We start from the raw sequence: 16,370 nt of genomic DNA, 5'->3' as shown, positions 1-16,370 counted from the left end.
ACTAAGCGTGTTATCTCAAAACTGCTTCATAATCAGGCCCTTCCATTACTTAAATCCTCTAAACTGACTTAAAAAATAATTCCACTAGGTATCAAATTTGAGAAGCACAATGTAATATTACATGCAAGAAACTTGGTTCTGGAATTAGACGACCTGCATTTGAATCCCAGCTGTGTCACTCAGTGCAAGAGACCTTCACTGTATGACCTTGAGCAAATCGTGCGTGTCTTGGTCCCATTCCCCCGCTTTTAAAAAAAATTATGGGCAGTAACAGTCCCTGTTACCACATAGGGCTACTGCAGGACTGGATCACTATTTCAATACATACAATTCAATGTCACATATAATACACACTGTGAGCATTAACCTCTACAATGTAAAAGAAACAACAGTAGTCAGAGGGCTGTTTTCATATGTCTACCTAAGACTGCTACAGCACTGTCTGAAAACAGCTTCAGAAGATTAGAGGATTAGGGATTTCTGTCTGTTCTGTTCACTTATGTATGCCCACACCTACCAGAGTACCTGCATTTAAAGGGCACTAAATAAATATTTGGTGAATGAATGAATGAATGCAAGCAACAAGAACAATGTATATGATCAGTGAACTATTATTATTATTGTAACTAGGTGCCAAAATATTTGCAAGTGGAAAGGTTAAGAACACATACACAATTCCTCATTGCACTGGCGCTCTGTGAGGCTTCTCTTGCATGCCCTGTACAGTATTTACACCACTTCGGCTATGTTGTTATATGCGTGGAAGCCAGGTGGCAGCCTACTCTATGGCAAGAGATGCCAAGTTCTCCCATCATGCTTTGTATTCTTGCAGTTTGAAGGTTTCTGGTTGGTGTGCTTTCATAAATCCATGTTCTCATATCAAACTGGTATTTTATTCCCTCCACCCCTCAAGAAAAAAAACCCAAAAAAACCCCACTTCCCTTTTTTGGGTTCAAGATGAACTCCAAACAGACTAAGCACCTGGTGAAATGGCTGCTAGTGCCTGAGGGATTTTCACATAGAGTAATCTGGGTCACGTGACTGCAAACACATTCTATCAGTATCACTGACCTGAGCTACTTCCACCGATTAAAAACAAAACATTGGCGTTCACCCATTAATTAGGACTAAAGGAACTTTGTACTACCTTCTTCCTACCTGCAAAAAATTTGGAACTAATTATGCTCATGGAGGTAGAAAGGAATGTAATTAACCTAGTCCTGGGAGGGGATATAAAACAAATTACTCTTAACTAAAAGACAATTCGGGTTCCTAATTCCAAAGGCCAATGTCAATTCATTCCTTCCATCTAGAAATGTTCAAGAACAAAGCTGTGTGCAAGGCTACCCATCTTCCTTGCAGAAGCTACATAAAATAATCAGTGATGGGCCCAAGGAGGGAAAGAAATCCCTCCTTTAAACATGAAAATCCTGTTTAAGTTGAACTTAAGAAAATAGACTGCAATGGGGCACTTTATTTTGATTACCACAACACAGGCCACAAACAGCCTCGTTTTGTAAACAAACAGTTTTACACCAAGTAATTTACAATCTGTATCATAAAGTGAATTTCTTTTAGCCCCAGAAGGTGTTGTTATATTATGCTGAAACAACATTCAAATGTGCTGGCCTCTTAAAGTCTCGTTCTGTTTCAATGGAAATCTAAGCTTTCAGAAATTCACGGGGTTATTTTTATTGTCACTTAAGTGGACCACTGAGCATTCAGATAGGGGATCAGGCAATAATAAAATACCCAAGAATATCAAATTAGCAGGCAATTGCACATTGCAGAGAAAACCAATTCTAACATTTTGACTGAAATAACTGGTTGATCCAGTTAAGCAGGACTTGGATCCAAACTTCTGCTTTCACCCATTCGGACACTGAACTAATCAAATCTAATCACCATGGCATTGTGTTCACCTATCTTTACACAGTCGCTGCACTCAAGTGCCCAGAATTACCTAAGATCCTCTCAAATACCTATGAAAATGTCCTTGTAGAGAAAAGCTGCAATAAACTATGTCATCTTTGGGGGGAAAATGAAAGACATAAAAGAACTGAGAAGAACTGCAGAGTAACCTGAATTTAAAACAAATGTTGCAACAACATTACTATTTTGGATTTGATGCTCTTTCTACCAAACATTACACCAAGAGGCTTTTCTGGTTTTGGGACATCTAAAAAAAGAAAAAAATGCATTTCCTATCACTATATTGATCAATATATTATGCTGGAGCCTGGCTGGTATGGCTCAGTGGTTGAGCATCTACCTATGAACCAAGAGGTCCCGGTTCAATTACTGGTCAGGGCACCTGCCAGGGTTTCAGGCTCGACCCCCAGTGGGGGCCATGCAAGAGGCAGCTGATCAATGATTCTCTCTCACCATTGATGTTTCTATCTCTCGCTCTCCCTCTCCCTTCCTCTCTGAAATTGATTACATAAAATATATAGCTGGAAAGGTTCCCCCTCCAAAACATACCAGTCCTGATTTTACTTATAATTGTGGTTGATGAAAGAGAGAGAGAGAAAAAAGAAGTTTCAGAAAGAAAGGGAAACACCACACACAACAAGAAAGATCTGGCCCAGAGTTCTGTCCCCCATGGATTCTCTGAGGTGTTCCTGTTAGTGTTGTGGGCTTCAAGAAATGTCACAAATAAGTAACAAGGACATAGTTCTGCTAGTATACACCCCATTGAAAGATTTTCAAAAAATATTTTTATTGATTTCAGAGAGGAAGGGAATGGGAGAGAGATAGAAACATCAGTGATGAGAGAGAATCATTGATCGGCTGCCTTCTGCACGCTCACCCAGAATCAAGCCCGCAACCCGGGCATGTGCCCTGACCGGGAATCGAATTGCGACCTCCTGGTTCACAGGTTGACACTCAACCACTGAGCCACGCCTGCAGGGCCCGTGAAAGATTTGAAAGACTGAATTAAATATTTATTTCCAGCCTGAAGTCCACAGCTCGGGAAGCTGAACTCTAAAGAATGCCTAGACTTTTAAGCAGGAGGTTCTGGTCACAGGTGGCATGGGCTCCTAACCACAGCTTAAGGAAAAATACATCCTAAAACTTTGCAAGAAATGCCTTATTGTCACCAAAAACCACTCTAAATCAGAGGCCACATAATTACAAATTCTCTTTGCAGGAGCTGGGGAGGGATAAGCAGGATCCACCCACATTAATAAATCCCCTTTCTCACTGTAGGCCTCACTAGTGTAAGAACCTGTCATTATCCTAAAGGGCAATATTTGATTGATCCTCGACCAGAAAAAAAAATGGTGGCTATTTACTCAACATCACAGAGAATATACAGTAAAGGGGGAAAAGATTTTCTTTTCAAAACCCTACAATCACATTTCAATAACCATGATCCTACATTTACACCACAAAAATGGCTTGATAAAATAACTAACATTTACTGAGTACTTACAACATGCCAGGAAACATAGAAAATGCTTTAGAGAAACTTTCCCATTCAATCCTAACCAATCAATCACCTTCTGATAGATCGAGAGACTGAAGTACTAGATAACAGATCTTTTAATGAAATACCCAGTAAGGAATAAGAACAAATTAGTCTGATATGTTTTCTTATGCAGTTATGGATTTAAAAGATTGTGTGCTAACATGATTTGGAGAGCGGTCCAATTTTCTAAATTAGCCTGTTCAATCCTATGTTTATATAAACTCCTGTGGCTTCATCTAGCCCCTCCCCCTTTTATCCTGTCGTCAGTCACTCAGTAGATGTTAGAGAACAGGCATGGCAAAGGTCAGAGGCCTCAAAGTCCTGCTAAGTGCACGTAACAGTGCCTTCATCCTGCCTCCCTGCAGAGGTATTTCAATGCTTTAACAATTATTCCTCCTCTACCTCGTAAGCAGATATGTACAGTTTACTTGTTTTCCTTCCATTTCAAGGGTATTAATGGAAGACCAGGTTGAGAAGGAGAAGTTTCAGAATGATTTATAAATACGTACTTCATAGAAATGGCTCTAACAGTGAGAAGAGGAAATTAAACAAGGTCATGGCAGGTTAAAGGAACCCTACTCTATTATTCACTAACAAGTAAACACAATATACTCCTAATGGGGAAAAACAAAGGTCTTTTCTGTTACACGGGGGCTATTTTAAAAAATTATACACTGAGTTTAACACAAAGCAAAAAGTAACCCTTTTGCAATTACATTACAAGGTCAATCATACTCAACTTTAATAGCACAGCTCTTGGAGTTACCTGCATCTTAGAGGTCTTACAAATGCTGCTACCAGCTCGATGCTATTAGTTCACTGGGTTAGAAAGGGTTTTCTCAAATCAAAGATTTATTGATGCCTTTCCTAATTAAAAAAATGCAGTAAGGTTCAGCATGTCAGTCCTATGGGAAAATGCCGAAAGGGACAGCACAGAATTTTTAAGCTTCCAAATGCAGTTTCCTTCCAGCCAGAGAAACTGCAACAAGTAACTCTCAATCCTTCACTCTGGTGGAGGAAAGAACCACAGATCATACCAAGTGTCCAACTATCAGCTTCTGAAAGCACCCACTTTCTCTGCACTAGTAGAGGTGCATCTGGAATTGGGTAACTCACTCTGAACTCAGTCTCAAAGCCCCATGAAGGACACAGCTTTATCCCATTTCTGCCAGCAAGATGGCCCAGGAAAGTGATCCTTAGTCCTGCTGAGAGCAGAGAGGGCCCAAATGCAAGGCACCCTGATAGCACAGCAGGGAAGAGGTAAGGGCTGTTCATCAAGGGATAAGTCTGCATCTTCAACCATGTGAGATCATCAGTGGGAGGTGCCCGAGATAGCACAAGGCAGACTGCAGTGCTTGGCTATTCTTATTCATTTGCCAGGAAATCAGGAAATTATTGACTGGCATTATTCCTTCACCTCATTCACCTCAGATTATAATTATATATTTAGATGCATATTTGGTTAATGTCTGTCTGTTTGTCTGTCTCTTTCTCTCTCTCTGATTAAATTGAGAGGGCAAGAGTGCTATCTTCACCATTACTTTCTCCCTCTCCCAGCATCCAACACACTGCATCTCCACCATAGTAAGTGTTCAGGTGGCAGTCATTGAGCAAATGCAGGAAATAGAATAAGTGCTACTAGCAAACTGGAAGGCAAGAGTTTGGAGGTAGAGAGCCAACCTAGAGATCATCAGAGTTGTGAAATGAAAAATATGACAGGTTCGTGCTCTGTACAGATTAACACAAAAATAAAACCATAATCATTATCACTCAACTATGTATCTTTCTACGATGATATAATGATCTACCACCATGGCAGGAATCTATTAATTTTAAGCCAGAATCGGGCCATTAGCTTTTAATCACAAAGAAATGTAGAATACAAACGTTAATATTAAAAACGCTAACAGTGACCTTTCTGTGACAATCTCTGCAAAATCCATGACTAAATTCAGAAAAACTACAGCTGCCATTTCATGGGGTCCACTTATGGAACCCTATACAATAAAAGGCTAATAAAGGCTAATATGCAAATAGATCAAATGGTGGAACAACCGAACTGGTTGCTATGACGTGTGCTGACCAGCAGGGGGCGAGCACGCATGCGGAACATGGCGGGCATCGGCAGCAGGCAGCAGAATGTGGAACATGGAGGGTGTTGGCCATGGTGGGACGGTGGAGCAGGTGAGCAGGGGCACCAGACCAAGGCAGGTGAGCCTCTGGTGGTTACTGAAAATTCTTTGCTCCAGCAGTTGCGCCCAGGACTTGCACCTGCTACCAGCGCCAGCCCTGCTTGCACCTGCTGCCGGCCCCGATCACCCAGCACCATCAGCGGGTGCCAGTGGCGGCTGGTCCCGATCGCCCCTCAGGGCTTCTCCACCTCCCCCTGCTCCTGAGGGGCGATTGGGCCGACAGCCGCTTCTCGCACCTGCTTCTGGCGCTGTAGCCATCGTTCACACCCACTGTTGGCACTGGCCCCGCTTGCACCTGCTGCCAGCACCTGGTGCCTTCAGCAGGTGCGAGCAGCGGCTGCCGGCCCAGATCACCCCTGAAGGCTTCTTCACCTCCCCCTGCTGCTGAGGGGCAATCGGGGCAGCAGCCACCGCTCGCACCTGCTGACAGTGCTGGCCCACTTGCACCCGCTGCTGGCGCCAGCCCTAATCGCTCTGCGCCTGTCAGCGGGTGCGAACGGGGCTGGCGCTGTCAGTGCATGGGAGCGGCAGCAGCAGGAGTGGGGCTGCCGGCAGACAGGGAACCGGGGACCGCGGAGGGAGGGGCCTGGCAGGGGCACGGAAGATGGGCTGAGACCCACCCCTGTGCCCACCGCAGCCCACAGTTCCTTTCAAGGTGCACGAATTTGTGCACTGGGCCCCTAGTGTTACAGAATTGTATCTGTTTGCCTGTGTGCTCTTCACTAACTCTGAAAGTGTCTTTCAGAGCTGCAATTTTGCAAAGTCTATAATGCTACCTTGACAAGAAAATGAGGTATTCCTCACCACGGAAACATCTAAACCCAAGCCCTGAGACACCCCTCGTGCATCTTCACCAGAAGGGAAGCTATCTTCTACTACAGGGATCAGGAGCAAGCAGGCACCTTCTCAATCATGCATGTCCCCTCCTTCATTATGAAACAGGTATGAGAATTCAGGAGCCATGAAATTAATTATTTTTGGAAAAATATTTTGCTCAATTATTCAGTGCAGAGAATAAACAATTAAATGCTACCCCTCCTCAATCTTCCCAATTCTGAGGAAGACATCCTGTCTGTGTCCGGGCCAATTAGAATTTACCATGGAAACAAAACATCAACCAAGAGCTGTTTGCAGACTACTTAAGCCTCAGAGAAGAGCTATATTCACAGGCCTACACTAGCATGTTGCCCTTGAGTTGGGATGTAATATCTGTAGAGCAGAAATTCTATATCTTACCTTTCACTTTTCATGACCATTAGGACATATTTTACCTAAGAGTCTTGTTTTCCAACATCACCTGAAACCCTGACCTGCACACTTCCCTGAGTGGGACACAGGGCTGCTGATCTAAATGAACAATTCTGGCATTGCTGGCTGTCCAAATAAACAGGCTGAAATTTGTTCCAAAAGTATCCCAAAGCTATCTCTTATGTCTTTCTATGGTTTCTTTCAATCTGTTCACTGCAATTTCTCCTAACTTTTTTTTAAAATATATATTTTATTGATTTTTTACAGAGAGGAAGGGAGAGGGACAGAGAGTTTGAAACATCGATGAGAGAGAAACATCGATCAGCTGCCTCCTGCACGCCCCCCCCCCCCCCCACTGGAGAAGTGCCCACAACCACAGTACATGCCCTTGACCAGAATCGAACCTGGGACCCTTCAGTCCGCAGGCCGACGCTCCATCCACTGAGCCAAACCGGTTAGGGCATAACTTTTCACTTTAGTTTCTTAGCTGCCACACGACATCACATTTAAGAAAACAGTTCATTGTGCCTGTGTTTTCTCTCTTCTTACTGACCATGTGTATTTAGTTTTTAAATACTGTGTGAAACAATGGGCATATGAACCACATTGTTACATTGTAATACCTCCTACCCATTACCCCCTCATCTCCAATGTCTAGTATGCCTGATCAACTCTTTCACACCATACCCATTTACAGAAGCAATTTCTGCAATCCAGTAATCTAAACCTCTTATTAGTGTGGTAAGTGTATGTATGAAAGAGCAATACACGCCTGAAACTGATCCCTCCACTGGGTACTCACCTTCTTCCTCCTCCTCCTCTTCTTCTTCTCCTTGGCCGCCTGGGCTTGCTTGTGCTCCCAGACCAGGTTGGTGAGGTTGGCCACATACTCATCGGTCTGCTGTAAAAGGTAAGCTAAACGCCTGTCTTTCTTTTGATCAATCAGTTTTCTGTAGCCCTCTTCATCTTCAGCCTGTTAAGGAAAGACGCCAGATTAGAGCCTAATGACAGTTTGTAGATGCTTTTTCCCCCTCCCCGTGACAGTCTGAACTCCAGTGGTGAGTGCAGCAGAGCGAATGCTCCAGGCTGCAAGGGTTCCCACACACAGGGAACCGGGCGCACAGGGGAGAGCGATGCCTACATCCCGGGACACTGGGGTTCGCGGCAAAGTCAGGACACATGGCCGCAGTATTTATGTGGTGTGATGGAGCACGCTGCGTCAGCTCTTTGTTCTTCTGTGTTTCTTTAACAGCACAAAAATGTTAAAATCGGACAATTCACCATCTAACGTTTATTTTTAACTTTGTATTTTGGAAATTTTCAAATACAATCAAAAGTGGAGAGAATAAGTATTTCTAAAGGCAAAATAATCAAATGGGCACTGAGCAAATAACTTCTTATACGTAAAAGCATTACACACATTGTGGTTGATAGGGGAGGTCAAATTTGGGGGATTTTTGTCATAACTGGCACTGTCCTTTTGGCCTACGTGACTGGGGACAAGTCAGCTACTACCTGACGTCTGATACTACCCAACAATAACACAGATGCAGTAATTCCCACTTCCACCTCCCATTCAGCCACATTATGAGGTTAAATGGGGTAAAAGCTCTAATATACTCTGTGCCATTTCAGGAGAAATCTTTTTTTTATGTCCCAATAAAAGGACACCTCTTGTGACGCAGGATAGAGGGAACAGGCCGCAAACGCCTCAGGAGGCGGCTGCGTTACAGAAGGGCCCAGCGCCTTCCTCAGGGGTGTCGCTCCAGCCTGTGCCCGTGTGACAGCAGGCTCACCCCTCAGTCTAGCTGCTGTCGGCCCCGTGGATGAGCACGAACCTCAAATGCTATTAGAACTCTAATTGCTTTTCGTTATGGTTGATCTCACTTGAAGAAAGAGTGATAGAAAACTTCAGTTTCTCTGTTATCTGTATATTCCATCATTTAATTGCAAAAATTAATGATTTGCAAATGCCTAATCATTAGTGTCAAACCAATCTGTTACTGAAGTGCTAATACAGCTTCACTTCGGTTGAATCAGACAAATCTGACTGCCGACTGCTCAGATTCCTCTGAAACAGTCTCCCGAGCTAATTAGACATTTCTTGGGCAGTCTTCTTCTTCACCCAAAAGGAGAGGAAGGCGGGAGAAGATGGTAAGATTTAGTAGGACCTATTTTAAAATATGGTGTTTACTCTCTGGGACCCCAAAAATCAATGAAAACAAAATGCAAACCTTAATCTCAGCGAGGAAGAAAGACACTGTCACTTGGAATTCCCCCAGGACATAATTATGGGCTGAGGCTCATGACTTTCTCTTCATGCAGGACTCAGGAGCTATGTCCCAGACAGAACCTGCAGGTCTCCTAGCACTCCAGATCACACACACTTGTGTAAAACCCACAGTGTTCTATGAGGCCCAATTACAAAAAAAAAAAAAAAAATGCCGACCAATGAAATCAATCAATCTCTTCTGTGATATACATTCACTGAAAAATAACAGTGCAAAAATAATAACCCCTGACTAACCTCTGACAATACCCTCCCGCCGCTATAAACAAAAAGCAACATTTCAAAATTAACGTAACAATCACTTTTTACATTGTTAGAGAAAAATTTCTGCCATAAAAAAAAAAGACATCAGGTTCCAAGACACAACGTAATGAGCTATTCATTCAAAACAACGTGTGCCATTAGTCTCAAAGAGGCAGTATTTTAAAAAGAACTGCCATTTCCAGCCTTTCAGATCTGGTTATCAAAATTCCCAAGAGATACAGTACCTTCCTTTATGTGAGAAGCTAAATCTGAGCAGCAATGCCATCCTAGGACGTGGGAAAACTATACTGACCAGCTGTAACCCAAGATGTGTGACGTGCATTGTCCAGGAAAGAGGCTGTTTGAACTCCATCCGCATGAAGTTAAGGGGACATGGTCATACATTTGGTAAGCAGCTTCTCCTTCCTCCTTCTACTAGGGCATATTGAACACTCCCAATACAGGATGCGAGAGGGGCATTGTCCCGGGCTCCTCACCATCAGTCTGCGCATCCTCTCCTTTTCGATCCGCTCCGTCTCTTTCTTCTGCTCCCTCTCGGTGTTGGCGTGCCACGTGGCCACCGCTTTGGAAAGCTTCTGGATCTTCCCGGCCACAGAACGATGGTACTCTTTGAAATCTTTCGCATGTTGCAAAATGCTGTTCAGGTATTCCTGAAGGATCCCAAGGGGAGTAGAAAAGAAAACTGAAAACCCATTTCCCAAGGCCCTGGAGGTTCCAGCCTAGTCCAGGAAAAACGCTCAGTGTGCATTTCACAACAACAAAGACCAGAAACCTGGGACTATTCTGGGATAGGTGCCCTGCTGTGTGTCTCCATAGCTGAGTGCGGGCTGCCGGGCTGGTGGGAGAGTGACCTCTCAAAGTTTATCTTCGTGCCAGCCTGTGGAAGAGCGGTCTCTGAAGCTTTGACGGTGTGACCGCATGAAAATGGAAAGATAAAAAATGGAGGGGATAAAAAGAAAAAGGAGAGGAACCTGAAAAATGAAAATGATAAAATTAAAAGCCAATCGTTCTCAAATAAACCTGAGGGACATGGGTATATCCAGTGAGAATTATGTTATAAAAGTAATGTTTCCTCTGCTCTGACTCCTTAGAGTCCCAGCCGAGGAGCTAGGCCTGATACTCCAAAGGTTGCAGGTTTGATCCCCAGTCAGGGTACATGCAAGAAGCAACCAATGAATGCATAAATAGGTGGAACAAAACAATGTTTCTCTCTCTCCCTAAAAAAAGCAATAAAAAAATTTAACTATCTTAGAATTGTGACTCAAGATTTTATAGGAAGCTAAAACTCCTTAAGTAACTGGTACATATTTTTTAAATAATGGGGGAGGGGAGTGTACCCTTATGTACACTAACTCTGACATTTTTTTAAAAACGAACCTAGGATAGGCACTAAACTGAGCACAAAAAGACAAATAAATTATAGATAGGCTTAGGAAATCAAATCCTACATCAAAATATTTCCAAACCCCTAGAAAGGAATGTTCCTAAATATCTGCCCCTATAAAACCTCCAACTGGGCCCGTCACAGAGCCCTGGACACCATATTTGTCTGTGTTATTAAAAATAACTCTTTGCTTTCTTCTTTCCAAGTTCCCCAGGATTTTGCTGTGGGAATCCCACCCAGACCGCAGCTTTCCAGGGGAATAGGAAGGTGACACCTGATTGGAACGAAGAAAGCCCAAGTCACCTGGCCTAAGTGTCCCCGACTACACAATGGAGACTATGTGAGCTCCCAGGGACTTTTCTGCTCCGTGATGCCCCCTCCGCCCACCGCGCACGTTTCCAGCCCTTCTGCTCCAGCCGGTTACTGAGTTGGACGTGTCTGTAAACACGAGGACCGGCAAAGCCAGGCCGTGGTACCTGGTGCTTCTGCCGGCGCTTCCTCTCCTGCTCGATCTTCTGCTGCTTCTCCAGCTTCTCCGTCATGCGGGCTTCCCTCAGGGTCTGGCGCTTGCTCCGCTTGTACGCTTTGGAGTTGAGAGCCGTCTCCAGGGTCGTGTCCCGCCGCATGCAGGCCACCACCTCCTGCCTCAGCTGTGGGAGGAAAGCAGTGAGAGAGGCTCCCTGAGCAGTGGCCAGACCCCTGACCCTCTCCTTCTCTCGTTTCCCCTGAGTGGGGCAGAAGGGGGATGCTACAGGTTTCTCACTCACAGTTGGCCTTTTTAGTAAATAAAGGGACTAAATCATACCAAATTTATGTGGCATGGCTTTTTAAGATGGTATAGCTTTTCTTTACAAATAATTCAAGAAAAAAAGCAATTATAGCATTACAACATTAAAAAAATAAAGTAGATATTTTAAATAAAGTTATTCATCCTATTTAATTATTCCAATGATACCAATTAGTTAATAAGATTTAATTTTTTTAACTTTGTCTTAAATGCCATACTAACGGGCTCCTCGTTTTTAAAAAGATTATCTTTAATGATGCTCTGCAAAATGAACAGAAGGATTACTTCCTGTTCATGGACAATGGCAGCAGATACTCAGTGTTAATTCATAGTCTCATGTAAAAGACAAGAGATACAAGTTTGGGCTTCTTCCCAATTCTAACAATGATATTCTTTGAAAGATATTCAAAGTTTAAACTATATCACGAACTTTTTTTAGGTGATCATAAGTATAATAACTTATCCATTTTGTATGTTATGTGGTGATAGAGGGTGGAAATTGAAAATATACATCAAAATAATAATTCAATTGAATCTGAAATCAGCATGAATTACAGCTCATTTCATTGGGAAACTTCTTAGATAATAGAATTTTTCAATAATATCAAGCAAAAATCAGAGACAAATAAGAGTCTAGCATAGTGAAGCTAATTTGAATATAATGTTATTCCTAAAAATATACTTCAGTAATATTTTTTAAACAAAATCTTATCAAACACTTTATCAATGTATTTTATGAAGTCACCTATAAGAAGGAAGAAAATGGAACTCAGAGACGTTTTCTTTCTTTGCTTTTTTTTTTTAATTTCTAAATTTTTTTTTTTAAGTTCTAATCTACTCTCACAAACCTATGACCAAGCAGCACCCAGCCACACTGATGCCCCTTGGTGATATTATAACCAACTAGAGGCCCAATGCACGAATTTTTTGCAAGAGTAGGCCTTCCTTCCCCTAGCTGCCGGCACTGGCTTCCCTCTGGCATCCGGGACCCTGACTGGCTTCCCTCGGGGCCACCCGTAGGCACCAGGGACCCGGGCTGGCTTCCCTCCAGCCCCAGCTTTGTCAGGAAGGATGTCCGGAATGACGCCTGGAAGATGTCCAGTCTATTAGCATATTACCCTTTTATTATTATAGATAAGGCAAATGTACTCCCAAGGTCATATGACAATAGCAAGTGAGGTGGCCTTGTGATTTTAATCACATCCTCCAATAGACCAAGTCATGCAATTCACTTTCATTCATTAGTAACTCATTTTGCATGCCCTAGGACAGTGATGGCGAACCTTCTGAGCTCGGCGTGTCAGCATTTTGAAAAACCCTAACTTAACTCTGGTGCCATGTCACATATAGAAATTTTTTGATATTTGCAACCATAGTAAAACAAAGATTTATATTTTTGATATTTATTTTATATATTTAAATGCCATTTAACAAAGAAAAATCAACCAAAAAAATGAGTTCGCGTGTCACCTCTGACACGCGTGTCATAGGCTCGCCATCATTGCCCTAGGACCTTAACCAAGCAAACCCATCTGACTGATGGCAAAGTGCCCCTTTTTCTGTTTGGCTAAATGAGGCAGCCTGCAGACCAGGAGACCTGCAGACAGGTCCCTAAGACAAAACTCACCAAAGTGAAAATTAGCTCTATGTCATTCCACTGGTGTCCTACTGACTTAGCAATTCTAAAGCAGATCATTATGCCAGTGTTTATTAATCAGTGACTACTATGAACCATAGCAGGAACAACAGATAATAACTCATTGGTTACTCAGTGCATAGGTCTGACAGGATCAAATGCACCAAACTTGTGTTGTGGTGAATAATCAAGTTACAAGACACAGGTTTATGTATTTCTATAAATGCTGGACTACTAATTTAGCAGAGTGGCTATTGTCTTTGTTAAAATATGTTCCCGGTCATGCTAGGACAGTGATGCCGAACCTTCTGAGCTCGGCGTGTCAGCATTTTGAAAAACCCTAACTTAACTTTGGTGCTGTGTCACATATAGAAATTTTTTGATATTTGCAACCATAGTAAAAACAAAGACTTATATTTTTGATATTTATTTTATATATTTAAATGCCATTTAACAAAGAAAAATCAACCAAAAAAATGAGTTCGCGTGTCACCTCTGACACGGGTGTCATAGGTTCGCCATCACTGTGCTAGGATTATACATTTGTGCTTACAAAGAAGCTCTCATCTACCACGTGACTGTTTTTCTTGGGAGTCATAAAGGCAAACACGAGCTATCTCATTTGTTCTCAAGGTTTCGTCCACGGTAACAAACCGCCATAACTCTGACTTTGTAAACCATCCTGCAGGTGGGAAAAAATGTATCTGATACACAGGCGAGAAAAACAGAATAATAAGCAGTTCGTCTTCAGTGCTTTTAGCTCTCTGCTGCTGGTCTGAAAGATACACGGTGTTACTAAGTTTCTATCTTTATGACAATATTGAAGAGACTTGAGGAAACACACCGATCTCCAACAATTACATTCATTTCCTCCGCCTCAGATTTGCTGGGGAAAAGGTAATACCTGACGTTGGAAATTGAGTAACCGAAGTGCTTTCAGTTCCACGGTTGCTTTGGTTCGTAAATCTGGTGGCAAAGACCCCGGCAGGTTTTCCAGTTCTTGTATCCTGTGAGCTATGCGAGCCTGAAGCCTAAGGAAGATAGTAAAACAGGGGCGGGAGAGATGGAAATATACATTACAGTTCAGTCTTAAATGACAAACAGTAACACTAGGTTCAAGTTCATGGCAAAACCTATCCCAGACACTCATGGCTGGTTTCTGACACCCAACCAGATTTTCTGATGTTAAACAGAGAAAAGCCACCCTTGCATTAATGCAGACAGGTGCTATATGTTGCTTAACACTCTGGTCTTGGACATAACCTTTCTCTAACACCCAGGAAAGGAGGCTCATGATACATGTAGGAGGAACATCAAGTGCCACTGCTCGCTCTGAACAGAGAGAGAAAATGAGAGGCAGGAAACTCTGCTTGCTCCAAAAGCCCAGGCGGCCACTGGCAGGCGGGCTGAAAGTCTCCTTTCCAACTCTGGTTCTGTCCTACGGCCACGGGGCCATCTGCCCGCCTTGCCAAGATGCTGATGATGACAGCCTTTAAAGCCGAGTGAACAAGAGCACTTGTAGATGCTGAGGCCACAGAAATCGGCCAACCCAAAACATTCAGAGAGAGCCCTGCCGACCACAGCCACTTCCTCTCTGAGCAATGCTTGCTGGGGGAAAGAAAAGGCAACTTAGGCGTTTTTAAAAATCAGGTTTGGGGCAGCAGCAACCAGCAAAGTAAACAGTATTTAAAAACTGGGAGTTTCTAGAAAAGGACTGCTGGGGATTCTCACTTTAGACACTATCAAAAATATAACTGCAGGTAACTCCTCATGAGGGAAAATAGGAGACATCCCACTGTCTTCATTCATCTGGGACACCAGGACTGTTACTCACAGAAACGCCTGGTTCTGGAGTTCACCTGGATTCTTTTTTTTGCAAATAATTATATGCCATTTAAATCTATTTTGAGAACTATCTTCCCCAAAATTTGGGGCAAAACTGTCTTGGAAGAGACTTCAAAAGAAAGAATAGTAATAAAAAAGGCAGTAAGCTAAACTAAGTTAACATGAACTGCACTGCGTTAAGTACATTTGATGCACAATTTTAATTCTCTCTCTCTCTCTCTCTCTCTCTCTCTCTCTCTCTCTCTCTCTCTCTCTCTCTCACACACACACACACACACACACACACACACACACCCCTCAAGGTATAATGGTGCTGTTACTGATGGGAAAACAGAAGCCTGGCGATGTTAAGAAACACGTTGACTTCAGAGCTAATAAAGGAGGTCTCTAGACGGAACCTCCTTTGCCTGACACTAAACCATCACAGGGTAATTAAAATAGACTTTCTAGCTGAGAACTTTTCTGGATCTCAACTATAAACGTTGATCATTTAAGATTCTGTTAAAAATTAGTATTATGGTTCATCAACTTTTACAATGATGTGTGTGTGTGTGTGTATTATATATATATATATATATATATATATATGTGCATGAAAAGTAAAATCTGTGGCTTGTATCTGAAAAAGAAGTAAAATCTGTGACTTAGATGTGCAAAATATCTTAGGATTTCATATGGTCCAAATATCAAAATGATTGTTTAAAAAAAAACCCACAAAAAATAACTTTGTTATTTGCCTTGGTAGAGAAGTAAAATGTCCTCTTTTTCAAAATTTTAATGGTAATAAAGGAAATGCATTGTTTTTCATTGATTTAACTGAAAATAATATAACAGATTCCTACTTTATTGTATCCAGATCAATTTCCTAAATAGCCACATAGCCCCAAATCTCCAAATACTGCAACAGATGATGCATCTTAACAATTAAGATATTAAGAGAAAAACCTTTTGTGGATTTTTTCAAATATATAATTTAAAGAAGTAACTAAACTGAAACAATTTCCCTTTTGTAGAATAAGGCCGTAGTAAAAGGAAAATTAAATATAAAGGGGTGAGATGAGGGCCAAGGATGGGGTATTCTCCTTCCTTGGTTCTAGAGTCATTTCAGACCTTTTGCATTTGAAAAGCCCAGAACCCAAACCATCCCCTGCTGTTCTGGTTTACTCTCTTTGACAAAGTGGGTCAGGTGCTAAATTAAAGGAATAGCTGTGTTTCCCTTAATCTTCTGAAGAACTAAATAAATAATCTTAGG

At 42.4% G+C, this 16,370-nt stretch overlaps 1 protein-coding gene across 1 annotated transcript in view; it reads right to left on the bottom strand.

Moving 5' to 3' along the window:
* SMARCA2 (SWI/SNF related, matrix associated, actin dependent regulator of chromatin, subfamily a, member 2) overlaps positions 1 to 16,370 on the bottom strand; it is a 167,559-nt gene that overhangs the window by 114,592 nt on the left and 36,597 nt on the right. The window contains exons 6-9 of the mRNA XM_014460338.2: positions 14,178 to 14,304; positions 11,327 to 11,500; positions 9,943 to 10,116; positions 7,715 to 7,885 (exon numbers count right to left, since the gene is read on the bottom strand). Of these exons, the coding sequence (XP_014315824.1) occupies positions 7,715 to 7,885; positions 9,943 to 10,116; positions 11,327 to 11,500; positions 14,178 to 14,304 (646 nt within the window). The remainder of the gene's footprint in view (positions 1 to 7,714; positions 7,886 to 9,942; positions 10,117 to 11,326; positions 11,501 to 14,177; positions 14,305 to 16,370) is intronic.

The sequence above is a fragment of the Myotis lucifugus genome, unplaced genomic scaffold (assembly GCF_000147115.1).
Source record: "Myotis lucifugus unplaced genomic scaffold, Myoluc2.0 scaffold_130, whole genome shotgun sequence".
In the NCBI taxonomy this organism is placed as follows: domain Eukaryota; kingdom Metazoa; phylum Chordata; class Mammalia; order Chiroptera; family Vespertilionidae; genus Myotis; species Myotis lucifugus.
The sequence above is the reverse complement of the archived record's forward strand: the minus strand, read 5'-3'. Positions and strand labels throughout refer to the sequence as shown.